The 21,184-nt window shown below is 35.2% G+C and overlaps 1 protein-coding gene across 1 annotated transcript in view; it reads right to left on the bottom strand.

Moving 5' to 3' along the window:
• TNNI3K (TNNI3 interacting kinase) overlaps positions 1–21,184 on the bottom strand; it is a 276,625-nt gene that overhangs the window by 76,584 nt on the left and 178,857 nt on the right. Inside the window, exons 18-21 of the mRNA XM_012760372.2 lie at positions 17,692–17,744; positions 17,316–17,368; positions 14,509–14,641; positions 1,081–1,190 (exon numbers count right to left, since the gene is read on the bottom strand). Coding sequence (XP_012615826.2) covers positions 1,081–1,190; positions 14,509–14,641; positions 17,316–17,368; positions 17,692–17,744 — 349 coding nt within the window. The remainder of the gene's footprint in view (positions 1–1,080; positions 1,191–14,508; positions 14,642–17,315; positions 17,369–17,691; positions 17,745–21,184) is intronic.

The following is a 21,184-nucleotide window of genomic DNA, read 5'->3' as shown; positions in this document are numbered from 1 at the left end:
TCCTTCTAAACATCTGAGCTAGGGCTTATTCTATTTCTCCTTTGGTGAGACATTAATTGAAATAATAACAGCCTCATTTTATCTATTCTTTTGTTGAAGAGAGATTAAGTGCCTAGGAAGGATCAGAAACAAGGTTGTATAAGAAAAGGACAATAATAACTAGGATGGCTTAGACTAGACAAATAAGAACCATTAGGCCTTTAGGTATGAGACTCTCCAGTGTGAAGAATGCAAACTAATATACCCCACTCAGAGCAGAAGAATAGATGGACTGATAACAAAACACAAGGAATTTAATATACAAAAAATATACTGGCAGAGGGATTCTTAGACCATGGACCAACCTGTGTTATCAGGAGAGGAGTTGTGGGATCTCCTCTGTCAATCTCTGAGAACAAAGCAAGCATCAACTTCTCTATAAACTTAAGAATTCTTTCTTACAGGCAGATGGTCTGGGATTTTATTGTGTGATTTTATGTGATTGTTTTCCTTATACTCTCTTAGATCCATAATCATATTTAAAAATTTCTTTTTCATTATTTACATATCCTACTTTATTTATTCCTTCTGTAACATTGATCCCTCCATTTGATCCTATGCTTTTAACCACATTATCACTCGGTCACTCAGAGAGAGAGTTAGAGAAGGGTTAGGACCCAGGTCTTCTGCCTCCACTAAAGACCATTTGCCCTAAAGTCTTTGCCTGAAGGCCGGCCTCATGGTTAAAAGCCAACACAAATCCATCTTGTGCCAAGTTTCCTTCTTCGGAAAATGACTAAGTGTGGCTCAAGCGTAGTTAATAAAATTGCAGCTGAGATGAGACTGTGAGTCATCTGTCATACCCTGGTCTCTCTTTTACTAATCAGTTGAGAGAAACATTTCAAAATCAGAGAGCAGCAGCAAAGAAATATGAGATACTCAGACTTCTTGAGGCAATTAGAGACTAAAGAGCAGAAGGCAAATCAGTCTTCCCGCCTTGACAGTCTTAAAATACACACTGAAAGTAGACTTTGGAGTTACACTATTTGTGACAGATTTTGACCATAACACATTTTCTAAGAGGAAATAAAAATTACTCACTTCAGGACATGCATTCCACCCTCGCATCAGCAGAGAGGATATGGGCTTGGGAATGGAATAGCCAATGGGAGGTCTGATGTGGTGGTAAGCCATGTCTGCCGCCGCAGCCGCTGCAAAGCACATGGTCATGTCAGGTTTGAAATTCACACGTTTATTTCAAGAAACATATGAACAAAAAAGCCATCAAAAATTAATCTATGCAACATCAACAGAGACTCAGAGACTTCTAGGCTGTTTTTTGTTCCCTCAATACTTTAAGTGAAATAATGCATAATTTGATACTGTAAGTTTATCTTTTTAATTGTTCATTCATCTGGTGGTTGAAGCAACAAAACAATGAGCAGAGGAAATCTATAAAGGAAGCAAAGGAACATACAAAGGAGCATGCATAGAGCAAACAGTATAAAGTGTGTGCATGGTGGTCAGAAAGGTGAAAGCCCAATTGGACCAGACTGTGCAATGTCATACATCCCAGGCTAAAGAGCTTATATTGTGCATGGCAAGACAGGGGATGCCACTGAACCTTGCACTTCTGAAAGCACCTGTATCACTTGGGCTAGATAGATAATTTTTAAGTTTAAATCCTATTACTGGTTACAAGGATGTTGGGGTTTTAATATTTAACACTTATAAAGTTATTTGTTAAACTCAGACACTTCAAATCCATTATTTTAGCTAATATTACTCATTGATCAAATTCCCTGGTGTTGCCTGCCTGCACAGATTTCTGAATATTACTCATCTCAAACTCCGCATCGTCTGTGTTGGAATTCTTGGGACTTCATTGTATATTCCTGATTGCTAAATATTTTTCTGCTCTGCAACCAGTGATCCTACCACCCCTTAGATGCCAAGCTTGTAGCTACTTCAATTGAATACATTTTGTTATCAGGCATTATGGTTGATACCTATACAAATTATTTCAATCCTTGTAACAATCACACAAAGTAGGTAATTGTGCATGTGCATATGTAACTAGTTTTTAATTTATAAACATGTTATATATATAACTAGTTGTTGGTGCAATCTTTTGTTCCAAAGTCTGTGCTCTCTTCAGTACACATTACAATGAAAATATTCTGTAAACAACACATAGTGCTCTGTTTATTTCTCAGAAAAATTGCTCTGTACCAGTGGGAGGATAAAGTTCTAGGTCATTGCTGCTTCCTGTCTTCTAGATTGTTGTGCTGTAAGCATCTGTCTATATCTTAATGACTTTTGAGATATAACCCACAATCGCTATCTCTCCTTTACTGAAATTTACTCCCATTAAACTCTGTTTATACATCTACTTCCAGTAGATCTAGTGAAATTATATGCAATGCAATTTAATTAACATTTTGCCTTATGAATTATTCTGAGTGACTACTTAATTTTGCCAATTGTAGAATTACCATATTCTTTGTAAAACTTTAGAAAATTAAAATAATTAGAAATAATAATATGTTATAATTTAGGGACAACCATTGTTATATTTTGCATATTTCTTATATGGTCTCCATATCATTGAGCTTGTGTCAATATATAATTATGTAATTCTTCTTTTCTTAAATGAAAGCATTAATTTAAGCAAGCAATTAAGCATTTTCCCATGTTATTAAAACTCTGTTAACATATTTTTAAGGACTATGCATTTAGCATGATTTACTTAATCATTTCCCAATTTTAGGTTGTTTCAAATTTGGTTATAAACACTTCAAAGAATATCTTTTTGAACACAGTTTCCCTATTTCACAGATTATTCAATTATGATATTTTGAGGGGTAAAAATAATATGTCAAAGAGCATAACTACTTTAAAGACTTTGGTATATACTGATAAACAATTTTCCTAACAGTTGTATTAATTTATATTGTCAATAGCGAGTGTGTGAGAGGGTTATCATATCTGCACCAGAATTTCTTATTTTATAAAAGATTTTACTAAATTGAGAGGTAAATATATCCAGTCATTTGTTGTTGTTAAGATTGTATTCTTACTTATCAAATGTGTCATTTGCATCACAAAACAGCATTTTGGATAACTTTCATTGGTTACTCTTGGCTATTTTTAATTCTTTCAGGAGTGAGGTAAATTAATAAACAAACTGATGCTTAGTGATAATTGATCTTCTAACTCTGCTCTACTTTATTACCTTATGATCATTTGGATATTGTTGAGCTGGTACAGCTGGTATAGCTTTAAGCTGTATAAACTAGTATAGGGGACACTAAAAATAATTATACATACTCTAATGGGTGGAGGAGAGACTATTCATAAAATGAGTTAAATTCAGACGCAGGTTGCAATCATCCCCCTATGAAACACTTTTAGATTCCAATATAAAGCATATAGAGTTACTTGTTTGCCTCTTGGCACTGTTTCTGGAAAATCAGTTTAAGATGAATGATATTTAATTTTTCATTATTCAAAGTAGATTCTGAAAAGCCTTGGCATCGCCTTCTCCCCTTTGCTTTATGCACTCTTGGCAGTGATACTACTCATTAGCACCTCCACCAGAAAGTGGGCAATGCAACATGAGGGGTTATGAAATCGAAATTTGTCACTTTGAGATTGTTTTGTCAGTCCTGCCTAAATAGCCCTACTACACCAACAGCTGGGAAATTTTCTGGTATTACAAATTCAGGAAAGTGACTGTCAACCCATTAATCAATTTTTACCTTGATTATTACAAAAATATGTTAAAGGATTTATGTAAATATTGGTTTCTCCTTTCACAAATGAAACTTTGCCAGTAAAAGAGAATAAGGTTAAATTTTAAAATATCAATAAATATTTAGTGAGTGACTATTATTCTTTCAACACTATCCTGTGATAATTATCAATCATTTAGTAAAACTTATAATCTAAATTTTAGAACAGGACTAACAGAACTTTCTGCTATGACAAAAATGTTTTCTGTACTGTTCAATATGGTAGCTTTTGAGCACTTAAAATGTGGCTAGTATTATTGAGAAGTTGAATTTTTAACTTGTTTAATTTCAATTAATATAAATTTAAGTGTAAATAGTTCTGGTAAGTAGTTGTCATATTGGATAGCACAATTCCAGAGCATAGCTCCCACTCCTATTATCCTGAAGGAGATAAGAGAGAGCACCTGGCACATTGTTGGCTCTCAGCGAGTGTTATCTGTGTTGTTGCCTTTATTATTATCATCTACAGATCTTAGAGTCTTACTGATTCCTTTTAATCTGAACCTAGAGAGCTAAATATCAAAAACATCATGGTGTTTTCTGTTCTGTTTAGAATACCAGAAATCTTAGGTCATTTTGAGGTTCTCTTTGGCTGTGAATACCAATATTATATTGAGTTACTGCAAATTTTAAGGCTATAAACTGACTGTCTCATCTGTCATAAGGCTCAGTCCATAATGCAATATGGCTATTATGGAGAGGATGATGATGATGCAGCTCTCCATGATGAACTTAATTATCTATACCCTGCTTATGCATAAATTACTACTAGATGCTGAATTCCTAAAGTAAACTCTCACTGTTTTCTGTTTTACGAAATTAAATCTAGGCATTCTCATATTAAAAAGACAAAAAAGAGAGCAATAAAGTACAATATTTTGTTAGTAAGTTTTGACTGAAATAAAAATTGCCAGACTGTGTTTTTTTTTTCAATTTGATTGTGTGTATGTGTGTTCTGCAAAACACAATTGATTCTATTTTATTGTTTTTAACGGGCAGGGCTGTGGTGAGACAAAGCAAGCGTGTTCTACCATCCCAGCAAGAGCTAAGACACATTCTTTGTTAAACTGACACTTTTCAATGATGTATCACCAGAGTATATAACATCTGAGAGAGACCATGAGATTGTAATCTTGAGATTGCACTACGAATGGCTTAATTTTTAAACCACATCCCATTCTCATTACATACTGTCAGAAGAATAGATTAATTTGCTCCATTGTCTGTTCTCATTGCAATCTTTGTCAGTGTAATGAAGTATTGGAATGTTAATATCACGAAAATATCACCATCTATTGGACTGATTTGATCTTTTCAGTGATCTGTGTAATGATTGGTTGGTTCTACTCTTTTCAGTGATAAACTGATAAGGATTGGCACAACAAACATGGGATTTCAGAACTTTAACTCACTCCTATTTTCTTACCACTTGTCAAAACACAGTCCATATCACAGTGTGCTTATACCCTTTGAGCTTATTATATTCAGGATGCTTTAGGATCCTAATCAAATATGAAGAGGAACATAATCATCTAATATTTAAGGAGGGGTAGCAGACTCAAATGTCTATCAATATGAGATCTGTGGAATAGCTTTGTTTCTAAAGGTACTTTGATTCATATTTTTAAAAAAATATATACAAGGCAAAAATGTCTACAAGCCATCTTTGGCTCCTGGACTTCCAGTTTGCAACTCTGAGTTAAAGTCTCAGTATAAAGTCTCACCAAAACCTGGCTAGAGTAAATTGGCATATGTTCTCAATTTGCTGCTACATCCCAGACTTAGTTTGAGCCTGGCATTAAGGAATCCCAGGATACAGAGTTGAGTCTCCTTGTGAACCAGCTGGCATCACACAGGAAAAAAAAAAAGAAAAACAGGAGGCTCTCTTTATTGGCCCCAGACTATAATCTGAAAGTGAGCCACAAAATTGGATACCTGGTTATAAGGGAAAGAGATTGGATAAAATACATATTGATGGATTAATTCATCTCAGCTTTCTTCTTTAGTTTCTCATGATGTATCAGAGGAGACAAGCCCAGGAGAGGAATAAAACAGGAAGCAGGTGTTTATTTCTTTCTCTAAAATGTATCCAGGACAGCTCTTGTTTGCCAGGTTGCACCAGCTCTTTTTTCATCTTGCCTGGTGCTTCTCTCTCTGCTTGGCTTCACACCTTGGCTCCTTCTCCTCCTGATCTCATCATTTCTCTCACAAATCTGCTCCTTTTTCTGTATCTGTCATTATCCTGCTGGATAAGCCAGAAGCCTAGAAGTCACCCTTGTCTCCTCTCTCTCCCTTTTGCCCCCACCTCAATCCATTGTGAAGTCCTATCAAAATCTCCCCAAACCAACCTCCTTTCTCTTCCAAAGCCATTACTCTAATTAAGGTCTTAGACATTTCTTCTAGAAGAAATGGTCTCCTTGCTCCTGGTTTTAAACTTCTCCAATCCAGCCTTCATTTTGTAACGGGAGGGAGCATTCTAGAATAGTAATAGAATTGTACCATATCCCTTAAAATTCTGCAATGATATCCATTGTTGACACACACAAGACCTGTGATAATTAATATTATATGTCAACTTGAATGGGCTAAGGATACCCACATAGCTAGAAAAACCTTATTTCTGGGTATGTGTGTGTGAGAGAGAGTGTTTCTGGAAGAGATAACATATGAGTCAGTAGACTGAGTAAAGATGATCTGCCCTCTTCAATGTGTGCAGGCATCATCCAACCCCTGAGTGTCCTGATAAAGCAAACAGGCAGAGGAAGGGTGAATTAGCTCGCTCTTCTGGAAGGGATATCATCTTCTCATGATCAGAACTTCAGGTTCTTGGGCCTTTGGACTCTGGAACTTAAATCAGTGGCCCTCCTGATGCCCAGGCCTTTGGACTGAGGCTGAAGTACATCACCATTTCCCTGGTTCTCCACTTTGTAGATGGAATATTATGGGACTTCTCAGCCTTCATAATTGTGGGAGCCAATCCCCACAATAAATCCCCTCTTATATATATAAATATTTGTATCCTATTGCTTCTATTTCTCTGGAGAACTTTGACTTACACAAGGACCTTCTCCATCTAACCTGAGTTTTACAAATATAATCTGTCTTGGCGACTGATGCCTTTGTATTTTCTGATTCATTCGTACTGAATTATTTGTGAATTTCTCATGCTCTGGACCTTGCTAATACTACTTTCTGCTAGAATACCTTCCACACCTCCCCACTGTTTACCTACTTAGTTAGAAGTCATCTTTTTAAGATGCAGATCGGGTATCGTCTGCTCTATCAATCCTTCCCTGATATCCTTTTACGTCCTCCAGTCTCCTTAGCCCTCTGTGCTTCTCTCTAGTTGGTACTTATTCTGCTGATTGTACTTTTTCATTCCCTTCTTCATTATGAGTAGTTTGAGCACCTGGTCAATGCCTTATTCTTCTTCATTTTACTCTTACTCTAGCACAGTTTCTGGCCCATAGGAAGTGCTCAATGGTGGCCTAAAGGTAATATTAATAAATAATAGCTAACATTTATTGAGTGCTTACTATTGTTAACCACTGCTTCAACCTTTTGGGGTAGGTCCTATTTAAAAAATAAACTGAGGTATAGGTAGGTTAAGTTATTTGCACAAAGTTGCAAGACTCATGCTGTTCCACATTATGCCAATTCTCTTTAGCCCCTACAGTGTCAGCTTACAAAATGTTCTTTCTTTAAAAAACTGAATAAATTGCTGACATTGAAAAATCTTTATTTCTAAACAAACAAACAGAGATAATTGATATGGGGTAACAGTGAGCAGGCATACTTACATTCCTGCTCAGCTTTATGTGGGTAGAGCTGGGTAGCAGCTGTCCCCTTGACAAGGCATGTGACTTCCTATTCATCACACTGTTCTACTTTGAGCATTAGCATGCTTCCCTGGCCCTTTACTTTGACCCTTTTAATTTGACCCTTAAGGTGGTAGATGTGATGGATTCTCAGTTCTTTCTAAACCTGAGATTATAAAGTTAATTTGAACATGTGCTATGCAAAAAAGACCCTAACTTCAAGATCTTCTGAAGGTTTACTTATCACTTGTGTAGGAGTCAATGCTAATATTGGTGTTCTACTTTTATATTTCTCCCAGGAGGCTGTCTGCTGCTAAATACAGAAGGATGAGCCCCAGTAATGTTGCTACTACCATAATTGATAATGCTGTCTCACAGTGTAGTCATGGATTTGCTCCTCATTGTAAATGGCTGATATGTAGCTTATATTGAATCTGATGCTTCACATAATTTATTGCTGAACATATGCTAGATTGCCTAACCACTGCAATGATATTAGCCATCTTGTTTCTTGATTCATGGTAACTGTCCAACTTTAAAAAATTCAGCATCTATCATAAACAAACTTTCTTTCCAATAAAGTACTATACATTTTAATATCTAGGATAGTTGAATCAAGTTATTCTTAGGCAAGACTTTTAACTTTTTTATTAAATAATATTCTCCCCCTAAAAAGTAAATATTTACAGGGGTCTGTGAGAGAGGTGGGTCTTTATCCCCTTGAAATATTAATTTTATAATTAGCAAAGCATAATGGAGTAGAGAAAATTGAAAAACTATGTGAGTAAAATATGATAAATATTATGATAAATGGTGGCTTGGGATATGGAGGAAACTTTGGAGTATTAAGAAATATGTTTTTGAAAGATGTTATATTTAAGCTAAGATCTAAAATTAAATTGGAGTTAGTATGATGAAAAGTGGGGCAGAGTGTCTCTGACAAAGAGACTAATACGTACAAAAGCATGGAGGTGAGGGAAACATGCTGGGGAAATGAAATAGTTCCCTGTGGTTGGGATGACTAGAGATGACAGGCTGCATGTGGCAAGAAGGAGACGTGGGGAGGAAGGCAGGGACATAATCACGAGGGGCTTTGTGGATTGTTTTAAGGTATCTTGTTTTTATCTTAAGAGCAAAGAAAAAACACTGGGGATTTTAAGTCAGGGAAGCCATATGATCAAACCGAATTTTTAGAAAGCTAAATCGAGTGACTGGTGGAGGAAAAGATGATGAGCAAAACTGAAGACAGGATAAGATACTGTGCAGTATTTTCTACATGTGAAATAAGGAAGCAGCATTGGAGATGGAGATAAGTGGATGTATTTGAGAGGCAGAGAGTGGGAACCTGGTGTGGTGGCTCGTGCCTTTAACCTGTTTACTTGGGAGGCTGATGTGGGAGGATTGCTTGAGCCCAGGAATTCGAGACTACAGTGAACTATGATCACTCCACTGCACTGCAGTCTGGGGTGACAGAGCAAGACCACATCCCTTCAAAAAAAGTCAAGAAAGAGAAAAGAGTCAAGGATGAATTTGAGATTTCTATTACATATGGGCTTTCTAGAGAATGAGAATGCTATCAAGTACAGAATCATAGGAAGACTTGACCTTGTATTACACTTTTCCCTTAGAGTTGCAGAGAGTTTCCAGTTTACAAAATTCAGTCACAAACTTCATTCTTATTTAACCCTGATAGTATTTTTGTGATAGTCATCATTAATTGCACTTGCTGAGGTAACAGAACTTGAAAAAAGGTCTAGAGGCCAGATGAAATTTAAATATGGTAAGAGTAAGATGAGAGGTATAGGGTCAGGTAGAGTCGAGCAGGACATAACAAAAATTTTGGAAATTAATCCTAAGAATAAGAGAAACCATAGGATAACTTTGAGCAATCGTGACATAATCAGATTTATGTTTTAAAGAAACCATTTCAGCAGATGTGTAGAGATTGGAGAGGGAGAGAGAATAAGAATAAACAGAGGGAAAACAGCCAAAGGCAGTTTCAGAAATTTAAGTGATAAGACTGGCAGTTTGAACCAGGGTAGTGATGGGTGAAAGTTTGAGAAATACATATGAGGTATATATTTTATTAATTCTATTCAACCTGGGAATCCTCACCTGTGCAAGAAGGCAAGAAAAAGATATAAAGGACACACAGACTGGGAAGAAAGCAATAAAAGTTTCTTATTCACAAGATCATGTAATCATCTATGTATTAAAAAATCCCAAAGAATATACAAAAGAGAAACTAGAAAGGATAAGTGGATCTAGCCAGTTTTTAGGGTGCCACGTTGTTATAAAAAATTAATTATATTTCTATATACTAGCAAAGAACCATTGGACATGGACATTTTTTAAAAATAACATTTCCAATAGCATCAAAGCCTACAAAACATATAGAGAGAACTCTAAAAATATATGGAAAGTTTGATGTTAAAAGCTACAAAATACACGATGACAGAAATTAAAGAGAACCTAAATGAAGGGAGAGACATACTATGTTTATTGAGCTGAAGACTGTACATGCTCATGATGTCTATTTTTCTCAGACTGATCTACAGATTCAATGCAATCCAGTCAAAATTTCAAAAACTTTTTTTGGTACAAATAGACAATCTGATTCTAAAATTTATATAGAAAAGCAAAAATACCTAAATAGACAAAGAAATTGACTGATTACCTGATTTCAATACTTAACTATAAGCTATCAGGTAACCATATAAGATAATATAACCATAACCATAACCATATATAACCATATTTGGTTACCTAATTTTTAACAAAGGAACCAAATAATTTAATGAAGAAAGGATAGTTTTTTCAATACATCATGCTGAAACAATTGGAAATCCATATTAAAAAACACAAATAAATATTAATAAAAGTGACAAATTAAACCTATGCTATATACTATTAAAAAAGAACTCAAAATGAATCTTATAAATATAAAACCTAAACCTATAAGACTTCTATAAGAAAGCATAGGTGGAATTTTTTGTGGTCTTGAGTGAGGCAAGAATATTTTAGATAGGGCACAGAAAAATTGATTTAAAATTTTAGAAGATGGACTTCATTGAAATTAAAAGCCTGTGCTCTTTGAAAGATAATGATACGAATATGAAAAAGCAAGTTACAGATTACAGGAAAATCCTTGTAAAAAATATAGTAGGCGAAGGACTTCTACTTAGAATGTAAGAACTCTTACACCTAATTATAAGACAATTTTGAACAACTGTTTCACAAAAGATATATGGATAGCAAAAAAGTACTTGAAAATATTATCAACATTATTAGTCATTAAAGAAATGTTAAATAATAGCACAATGATATACCATATGCCCCTACTAAAATGGCTAATTATGTATATATTTTCAAAAAGACAGTGCAAGTGCTTGCAAAGATGTGAAACAACTGAAATTCTCATAGACTACTGCTAGGAATCCATAATGGTATAGACACCTTGGGAAAGCTCATCATAAGATGTAGTATTCCATCTATTATGCATTTATTCAAAAGAAATAAAAACAACCACACAAAGACCTCACTTATTTTAGCAAGTTTATTCAAAGCCTAAAAGTGAGATTAATGCAAATAATCATAAACTTGTGTATGCATAAACAAATTGAGTCATAGCTACAACGTGGAATATTATACAGCAGTGAAAAGAACAAATTACTGATGGCTGGGTGTAGTGGCTCACACCTGTAATCCTAACACTCTGGGAACCTGAGGCTGGAGGATTGCTTGAAGTCAGGAGTTTGAGAACAGCCTAAGCAAGGGCAGGACCCTACCTCTACTAAAAATAGAAAAACTGGCTAGGCATTGTGGCATGCACCTGTAGTACCAACTACTCAGGAAACTAAGGCAAGAGGATCACTTGAGCTCAGTACTTTGAGGTTGCAGCGAGCTACAATGATGCCACTGCACTCCACCATGGTGACAGAGTGGGACTCTGTCTCAAAAAAAAAAAAAAAAAAAAAAAGAATTAATTACTTATAAATGCAAACTTCTGTTACTGTGTTTGCTTTGGGGGTCTTAGTAATAAATTCTTTGCCGAGGGCAATGTCCAAGAGTTTTTCCTGTGTTTCTGCTAGAATTTTTATAGTTTCAGGTCTTACATTTAAGTCTTTAATCTATCTTCAGTTAATTTTTACATATAGTGAAAGATAAGAATCTAGTTTCATTCTTCTGTATGAGGCTATTCAATTTTCTCAGCACCACTTATTGAATAGGATGTCCTTTACTCAGTGTGTGATTGCATATTTTTTGTAAAAAATCAGTTGTAGCTATATGCTTTTATTTCTGGGATTCTCTATTCTGTTCCATTGATCTATGTGTCTACCTTTATACCATCACCATGCTGTTTTGATTACTATAGTCTTGTAGTATAATTTGAAATCTGGTAATATGATGCCTCTTAATTTGTTATTTTTCCTTAGGATTATTTTGGCTATTTGTTCTCTTTTTTGATTCCATGTGAAATTTAGGATTGTTTTTTCTAGTTCCATGAAAAATGATATTGGTATTTTGATGGGAATTGCATTGAAACTGTAAATCACTTTGGATAGTATGGACATTTCAACAATGTTGATTCTTCCAATCCATGTGCGTGGGTGCTTTTCCATTTGTGTGTATCCTCTATGATTTCTTTCATCAGCATTTTGTAGTTCTTCTTGTAGAGATCTTTCACCTCTTTGGTAAGTATATTACTACATATTTTATTTTCTTTGCAACAATTGTAAATAGCATTGAGTTCTTGATTTGACTCTCTGCTTGACTGCTATTAGTGTACAGAAATGCTACTGGCTTGTGTATATTAATTTTGTAGCCTGAAACTTTATTGAAATTATTTATCAATTGTAGGAGTCTTTTGGAGGAATCTTTGGGGTTTTCTAGATATCAGATTATATCATCAGCAAACAGGGATAGTTTGACCTCCTGTTTTCCAATTTCTTTCTTTCTCTTGCCTGATTGCTCTGGCTAGGATTTCCAATACTCTGTTGAATAGAAGTGGTGACAGTGGGCATCCTTGTCTTGTTCCAGTTCTTAGAGGGAATTCTTTCAATTTTTCCCCATTCAGAATGATGTTGGCTGAGAGTTTGTCATATATGGCATTTATTGTTTTGAGATATGTTCCTTTTATGCCTAGTTTGTTAAATACTTTTTATCATAAATGTGTGATAGATTTTATCGAATGCTTTTTCTGCATATATTAAGATGATGATATGGTTTTTGTTTTTAATTCTCTTTATGTGGTAAATTATAATAATTAATTCATGTATGTTGAACCATCTTTGCATCCTTAGGATGAAACCCACTTGATAAAGGTGAATTATCTTTTTGATGTGCTGTTGAATTCAGTTTGCTAGTATTTTGTTGGTCTTTTTTGTTGTGTCCTTTCCTGTAAACCTGATTTTTTCAAAAGACTATACTATTGCAGTAGTTCAAGTGAAAGATATGATGGTGATGGATAATAGTAAGTGGTAAATAAATTCAAGACATATTAGGAAGTAAAATCAATGGGACCATGTTAATGGATTGACATGGAGGTGAGTGGTAATGAGATATATTTCTCCCTCATGAAAAAAATATCACAGTATATCTAGAACTATAATTGCTTTTATATATATCCATCAGTCTTATCATAATGCAAACTCTAAGAGTTAGAGAACAAGACTTATGGCAGTGTTATTAGTTAAAAATAGAGTCTATACATTCACGTATAATAAAGGCTAAATCTCATTATTTAAAATTGTAGAAAGTATATAGAGAATACTTAGGAAGGATACATCATCACTTTGCTCAATAAATTATGTACAGAGCACATAATTTGTAAAATGCTCTCTGTTAGTAAGTCTGCAGAGTGTAATTAAAAGACCACAGAGTATTATCAGGAAAAATACCCTGAAAAGAGAATATTAGATGTGGCTTTTGGTCTGTACATGAGTACCAATACAGATTATGATGCTTGCTGCTCCCTGGTGGTCTAGTGGATAGGATTCGGCACCCTAATGTTGGGATGCTGGTTAAGACTTCTCGCTTGTTAAAAAGGATGTTTAACAAACGTCCCTTTGGACTTTATCCTTTTGATATATTGTTATAGGTGACCATTAGGAGTTAAATTAAATAAGTTATATTTAATATAATTTAGTTATATTAAATGATTACAATTCATTTAAAATTTATTTGTGACTTCATTTGACAACTACTTTTCAAGCATACTAAGTTCCAGGAATGCAAAGTCCTTACAGAGATTCCTGTCTCCTGTGGCAAGATATGAGAGCAATCCAAATGACACGAAAACATATGCAGATAAAGTTTACTTTAAACCAAAAATATGTATACATTTTGCTTGTGATTACATTCCTCACCTTCACTTTCTTCATATAAGCAGAGTATAACATATATCATCAATGGCTCATCATGCTCCAGTTTTGGAATAAATTCATAATATAAATACAAAATTATTAAGAAAATCAATTTTCTTTTGAATAATGTGAGATAAGCAGAGAGCAGCCCTAATAGGTTATTTTTCGTTGCTACTTTCCTGCTCCTATGTACATATTAAAAGTACAATTCTAAAATCTAATCTCAATAAATATAGCACTGTCCACTTTATTTGCCCCCACATATCACACAGCCATAGTCATTTGCTTGTTTTATTAACAACAGATAATCAAAGCCCTTAACTTTAGCAAGATATACCTACACTTCTATGTGCCTGTGTTTGAAATCACAGAATTAAATCATTCAGTTTTCTGGATTGTACACACACCTTAGAACAATTTTGGATTGTTTACTTAACTCCTCCTTTGTCATCCCACTGAGAATGATCGTTTTGGGGGAAAAATATTTCCTGAGGTTGTTAAAATGCAATGAACTTTAGGAATCAGGAAAATTTTAATTGCAGCATGCCTTACCGGGCTTGAGATGAGCGAATGGAATTTCGCCAGTGAGAAGTTCCCACAAACACAGAGCGTAGCTGAAGACGTCGGCTTTGATGGTGTACCGGGTGCACTGCGTGAACACCTCAGGAGCCATCCAACGGAGGTTCTGTGTGTCAGAAAACATTCACAAGCCATTTACCAAATGCTTAGCTCTTCTGAGGCAGAGTAGTACTTTCTTAGTGAGGATTTGTTAAGTGTTCTCCCAATGTTCTCAAAACAGAGATGTACAATAACATTGGCACTGCCCTCAATGTGTGCAATAAATTCCTTTATATACATACATAGTTGGTTTACTGTGGTTTTTCAGTTTCTCAAGGGACATCTTTTTTAATCATTGGAAGATCACAAAATTCATAATTCTTCCCAAAAAATCACACAAATATTAATCATCAAATAGCTCTGCCTCTTGTAAAATGATTGTCACAATGGCAGTGTTTTTTGTTTATTTGTGAGCATCTTTCTCCTTAGAAGCCTTACAAGCTTCAGAATAGCCAACCATAGATTCATCCAGGGACCCTAGGCCTCCCTGGGAGTGAATCCCACAGCGTGGGAGGCACCTCCTTTAAGTCTTCAAGTTACAATTTAGGAAGTTACTAAATTAGGCCCATAAATAGTGCTCTCAAGGCTAAGGAGAGAAACAGCTATAGAGGAGTGCCCAGAATATCTCTATGAAGTAGATTTATCATCAGCAGGATCAGGTCTGTCTTATTTTCTTTTTTGCCCAGATGTGCTATTTCTGAATGCTGTCTGTGCAATATTCCAGAAAAAAAATCTGTAAAATGTTACAAGTTTCTCTGTACAAAGTTCTACCCTATCTTTGAATGACATATTTACCTTTTTTTCATTTGAAATTACATATTCTTCAGTTTAAAAAATTAGTTTCCATTCTAGTATGCAAATGCATAAAATTCATTTATTTGTAGTTTAGGGTACAGAATATTAGTCTTTGAGTTAGGAGATGCAAATTCTAGTTCTGGCTCTACCACTGACTGAGCAGCTCTGGGCAATCTGCTTATGCTTCCTAGACCTAATGTTTTTACTTAAACATTAATGCATCAAGAACAAGACAGAAGAGTAAGCCCCTTTCACCTCTAAAATCTGATGGCTCCATATCTTATCAATGAACTTTGCTAAAAACCTTTGTACATGTACTGAAAAAAATCATTATTCTTTTATTACTTTTACTGAAATCTCATGTGTAGTGCTGACTGCTGATAATTCTTTTGAAATGTCTACTTTATTTTGAAATCATGCAAAATTTCAGCTTTTCAAGAATATCTGTATTCTGATTATGGTAATCTCATGTAATTCTTCTATCATTGAAATTCCACACTGCTTTAAATCTATCTGCTTACTACTATGTTTTCTCCACTAGAAAATGAACTTCTTGAGGTCAAGGACTAAGTTTTTATTCACATTTTCCATTCCTGTCTTTTTGCATAATGCCCGAACCTCAATAAATGTTTATTAAATGAATAAATATGTGTGCAAACAAATAGTGCAAAGTCATACAAAAGCACAGAGAGAAGAGTGTGTGTGTGTGGAGGCCAGGGGCAGGTTATAGACAGGACCCTGTTTAGAATGGATGAAATTTGCCTGAGCCTTGTGAAATGAGTAGATTTCATCCAGGTTGGGTGCAGCGAAGGGCTTTCCAGGCTGTGGATACCATGCTAGCAAAGTCATGGAATGGGAAAGTAAATGGCATGTTTGGGGATAGCCAGGTGGTTTTTGTGCTCGGTCACAGGGGACTTGAAGAAATTTATGGTGAAGGATGGTGAATGAACAGGTCACAGAGGGGCCCTGGGGCCAGACTGGGGAGGGCAAGAGGCTGTCAGGCATAGGAATTTGGATTTTTGCCTGTAGATAGTGGGGTGTGATAGAGGGTTTATAGGAGAAAGAGAATTGTCTGAATAGCACTACTTAGCTGATCTTACAAAGAATGTACTGGAAGAGAGGACTGAAATTAGAAACCTACTGCAAGAGTCTAGCAAAGAGGTGATAAGGATCTACACTGAGCCAGCTGTAAATGTGAGGTTTAAGAGGTTAGGAGGAACTTAAAAACAAAACACACACACAGAAAAAGTGAGTAATGTTTAAGCAAAAGCAGGAAAAGAAAGGAATGAAAAATTACTCCAAGCTTGGGTAATTAGTTATCACAGGTAGTCCAAAAGGAGAAGTGTACTTTTTTTTTGGTGGGGGGAGGTTGGGAGGAGGGGAGAAGGGTTGAGGAAGCAGCAGGTAATGAATTTAATTGCTGAGGTTTTGAGTACAACTATCCTTGCTTCAGATGTTATAATTTACATTTCACTTAAACATTAATATTTGACTATACTACCTCCTATTGCCTTATAATGTTAAAGTGGAAAACTATGAATAGTTAATAGATGCTGATGAGCATCTATTATATATTATACATAATTATGTAATTATAATATATGTATATATTATAGTTAGTTACTATTAAATGTTACTATAAGTAGTAAGGTGATGTAAATATGAGGTGATCCATGACCAACAAGTGCTTTTCAGTTATATTTGAAACATATTCTGTATTATTTTGTCTGTAACATTTTCCAAATATATATCTTATCTATTTCTCTAGCAGAGCCTTGAAATAGTTATTTTGGGAGCTTACTAAAGATAAAAACATAAGACATTATCCTGCCACTGAGACAATGACATTTTTTCCAGTTAAAGCTGCTCTCATCTTTCTTCCTCTCATGCTGAGTTTACACATTTTAATTGGTTTATAATTATAGGAAACACAAGCAGCAGCAAACCCCAGGTTGTTTTGTCATGTTGTCTTCATCCAGAGACTGTAGAAATCTTGATTCTGAAGGAAAGAGAAAACAATTTCATATCAAAGGAAATATCTCTAAGGTCAAAGAACATAGCCAAAATTGTGAAACCTCAAGAAACCTCTGTCTTATTCAAATTCTCACTTCCTTTCTCTTGGCTGGGAATATCAAAGAAGAAAAAAATAGGTATAAATGACAGACTTTCAAAATTTAGGGTCATTAAAATCTGAATGACATTAGAGGCATATAGCTGTCAGTGTAAAATCCATTTTCAGATTCTTTGTACAGTAATCAGGCACCAAATAAGAATGAAGAAAGAAATAGATGTCACTTGGAGTATTACTCATGGAAATCTCACCTCCAAAATCTGCTACCACAGCATGCCCATCCTCATAAAGAAGAATATTGTGACTGTAAAAAAAAGTAGACTTTGAGTAAGCCTTACTATATCCTAAATCAATTGGCTCTTCAAGGAAAAGGACAATAGACACCATTTATTTACTCCAGAGATTAATTGGGCTCCAAAAAAGCTAACTCCAATTTTTCTCATTTTGTTAATTCAAAAGAGATATTTATAAAATATGATCATGTTCTAACATTGAAAGTTTAAAGAATTCCTACTTTAGTTAAACCATCTAAACTTGTTAAAAAGACCTATTAGCTGAAAATCAATTTTTTAGCTCCGGAGGCTCATTTGCTAACAAGTACGGTTACAGGGAAAGAGTAAAAGGCATCATGAGTCTCTTAGAGTCAGAGCAGGAGAACCAGCTTGCTGGAACCCTAGGCACAGGGATAGTTCAACGCAAGGCTTAAAATGAAGATAGCAAAAAGGCTCTGTATAGAAAATGTCTTGGACAATACATTCTAGCTGCAATCTCAGACAAAGGAGTGTTTTAAGGTCTGTTGAATGAAGTCAGCTAAACCACTTTTTAAGGTTTTGAGAAATAAAGTATAAAGGTCACCAAAGTTTCCTTTCCAATCCGGAATCCCAGCTAGATTAAGAAGAGTGTCAAAAGTAGATCTTCAATGTTCTCACCACAAAATAAAGGTAGCTATGCGAGGTGAAGGGATATGTTAATTAACCTGAGAATGATAATCATTTCACAATGTACATGTTTATCATGTCACTTTTTATACCATAAACACATATAATTTTTATTTGTCAGTTATACCTCAATAAAACTGGGGGGAGGGAATTATTTTTTTAAAGATGTAAATCAAAGTTGGAACGGTCTAAAGAGAGGTTGCCCCCCCCCCCAAATTAGTGAATTGAGTTGTGGACTATTTTACAGAAAAGTATATGACAATCCAAAATTGTCTTTGGATGCTTCTTGCTGAAAGTTGTTGATTTCCATTTCACATTTGGCTTGCAAATGAAGCATTTCAATATTAGGAGAATCCCACTGGATTTCTTTTAATGCATATAGGCTATACTACATTTATTTTGTAAAAAGTTATAAAATGTTCTTCTAACTTTAATGATTTTGCTTTACGATCAAATAAGAAAAATACTATTATTACTTAGTCCTGAGTAAGTCCAGTGTGATATCGAATCACTTATATAATTGCTTTTTGGCATTGATGTGGCCTTTATAAGAAAGTTACTTTTGAACTTATATTGTAATTGTTAATGATTTTACCTTTGGAGTACAAACTTAATCTTTTCAATTATGGAAAATCTAAAATGTGTTAAAGTCAGGGTGCAGGTATTGTGTCTTGTTCATTGGTGTACCTCTAGCATTTTTAGCACACTGCTCATCACACAGGAATATTCATTTGTTGAACAAATAAAGAAATGATAAGAAACTGAAAATAGTTCCTACTATTTCAGGTAACAATCAGGGCTTGGAAGGGGAAAGATTGTATTATTTAATCAGTAAATACTTATTGAACATCATTCATAAATCTATAAGTATTTAAAATTCAGAGAACACTAAACTGGAAAAGACATTAGAGGTAACCCAGGTTAACCCTCTTAGTTTCTATAGAAGTCCAAAACTCAGAGAATTTAAGTGTATCGCCAGAGGCTATTTAGGTAGTGGCAGTATAGATCTAGAATTCAGTTCATCCAGGTTATCATCTCAGGTGTTAGAATAGTTCCTGACAAATAGTAGGCAATCAATTTATATATATTTTATGAATCATCCTTGGGTCATGCCTATATAATTTTCTCCAGAGCATGATATTTCCTTTCCTCACATTATCACAGCACCCTGGGAGATGCAAAGCAATACAAGTGATGGCTTCCATCTTCAAGGAACTTATGGTATGCTGGTGAAAACTAAGATGAATGATTTAATAGAAAATAGTTTAAGTTAAGAAAAGGATTAGCTTTGAAGTGGGCTTTGAAGGACAGTCAATTGGTAAGAGTATAAATCTGTGCTGAGACTTTGTTATGTGCCAGGAAATGTTCTATATACTGGGATACAGTGGTGAACAAGACAGGCAGAGGCTGAACTTAAGTTGCAGTGCAGAAGAGATGAGGCAGGAAGAGACAAAAGAGGAAACATTTCCAAGTTGGGGGAAGATCTTGGCAAAGGGCAAGAATTGGGAATGTGTGTAGTGTGTAACAGGAATGATAATAAAAATGTTCTCACTAAATTGTAGAGTACATGCTGAAGAAATATTTGTGTGGAAGTGGTGGCATATTTCTAGGGAATCTGAAAGCCCGAGAGCAAGTCTGGGCTTGATGCAGGAGGTAACAAGGAGCTAGTACAGGACACTATGCTCTTTGAAAGCAGAGAGAGTATTAAAGGATAGCTTTAGGTTCTAGTTACCAAATGACTGAAGTAGGAAGGTAGAGTAGAAAACAGGAAACAGATAGAGTGAATTCATGAAAACATCTGATAGAAATGTGTAAATCTGGAGACAGTTTAGAAATAGAGGATGTCACAGAACAAAACAAGCATAACCTTCAAAATCCTAGTTTGACCTTCTTTACTAGAAAGCAATAATATATACAATGAGAAAGAGCCATCTTACCAGAAAGCTGGGGATTTTTATGAAAAGGATAGTGGCTGACTTGGGAGAATATGGAACTTGACTAAAGTCAAAGTTACACTTGGCAATATTAGACTCACAAGATAAATAGCTATAACATTTATCATATTGAAATCACCTTCAAAGTAAATTCTTATATTTAACAAACAACGGCAAATAAAACAGACGATGTAGTAGCCATTCAGTAATGCAGGAAAACAAGTTAACAGCAGAATGCTATGAAAATGACATTGCAGAATGAGAGCACCTTAGGAAGGTTTGGAACAAAATGGAATTTCCTATTTGCATCAAGACAGTTTTTTGGATTTGTTTACCCCTTCTCTAACTACTCAGTAACAATGAGAACTATATTTTAGATCTACCTCTAAGATCCTTTCATTTATTTTGTTCAGTAAGCCATGCTTTCTATATTGAATGAAATAAATGGAGGGAGCGGGTGGGGGTGAAGTTGCCAGAATCCGGCTGACCAGGGGCAGCCCCAAGGCCTGGGTGGGCACTATGTTCAGAGTCAGAGTCTCTGGAGCCAGAGAGGTCACCTGAAGGGTCATCAACGTCAGAGTTGCAGATATCCAGGGAAGGAGAAGAGCTCGGAGCTGAAGCCAGCTAGGACAACAGAAGTGGGGCAATTAGTATTAGTGATGAGTTCAAGAGTTTATTACTGCAAAATGTCATGAGCTACACATTTCAGAAGAGTGAAAATTATGGAGATGTGAGAGCAGTAATGGAGAGGGTGGCAGTATAGAGAGAAGGGAGTAAATACTGAGCAAGGGCCTCCTGTAGGGAGGCACTGGTGTTTTCCACATTTTCCTATTCCTCATGGAATCACTATGTGGTTGGTATTAGCATACCTA

Source organism: Microcebus murinus, chromosome 2 (assembly GCF_040939455.1).
Source record: "Microcebus murinus isolate Inina chromosome 2, M.murinus_Inina_mat1.0, whole genome shotgun sequence".
Taxonomy (NCBI): Eukaryota; Metazoa; Chordata; class Mammalia; order Primates; family Cheirogaleidae; genus Microcebus; species Microcebus murinus.
The sequence above is the reverse complement of the archived record's forward strand: the minus strand, read 5'-3'. Positions and strand labels throughout refer to the sequence as shown.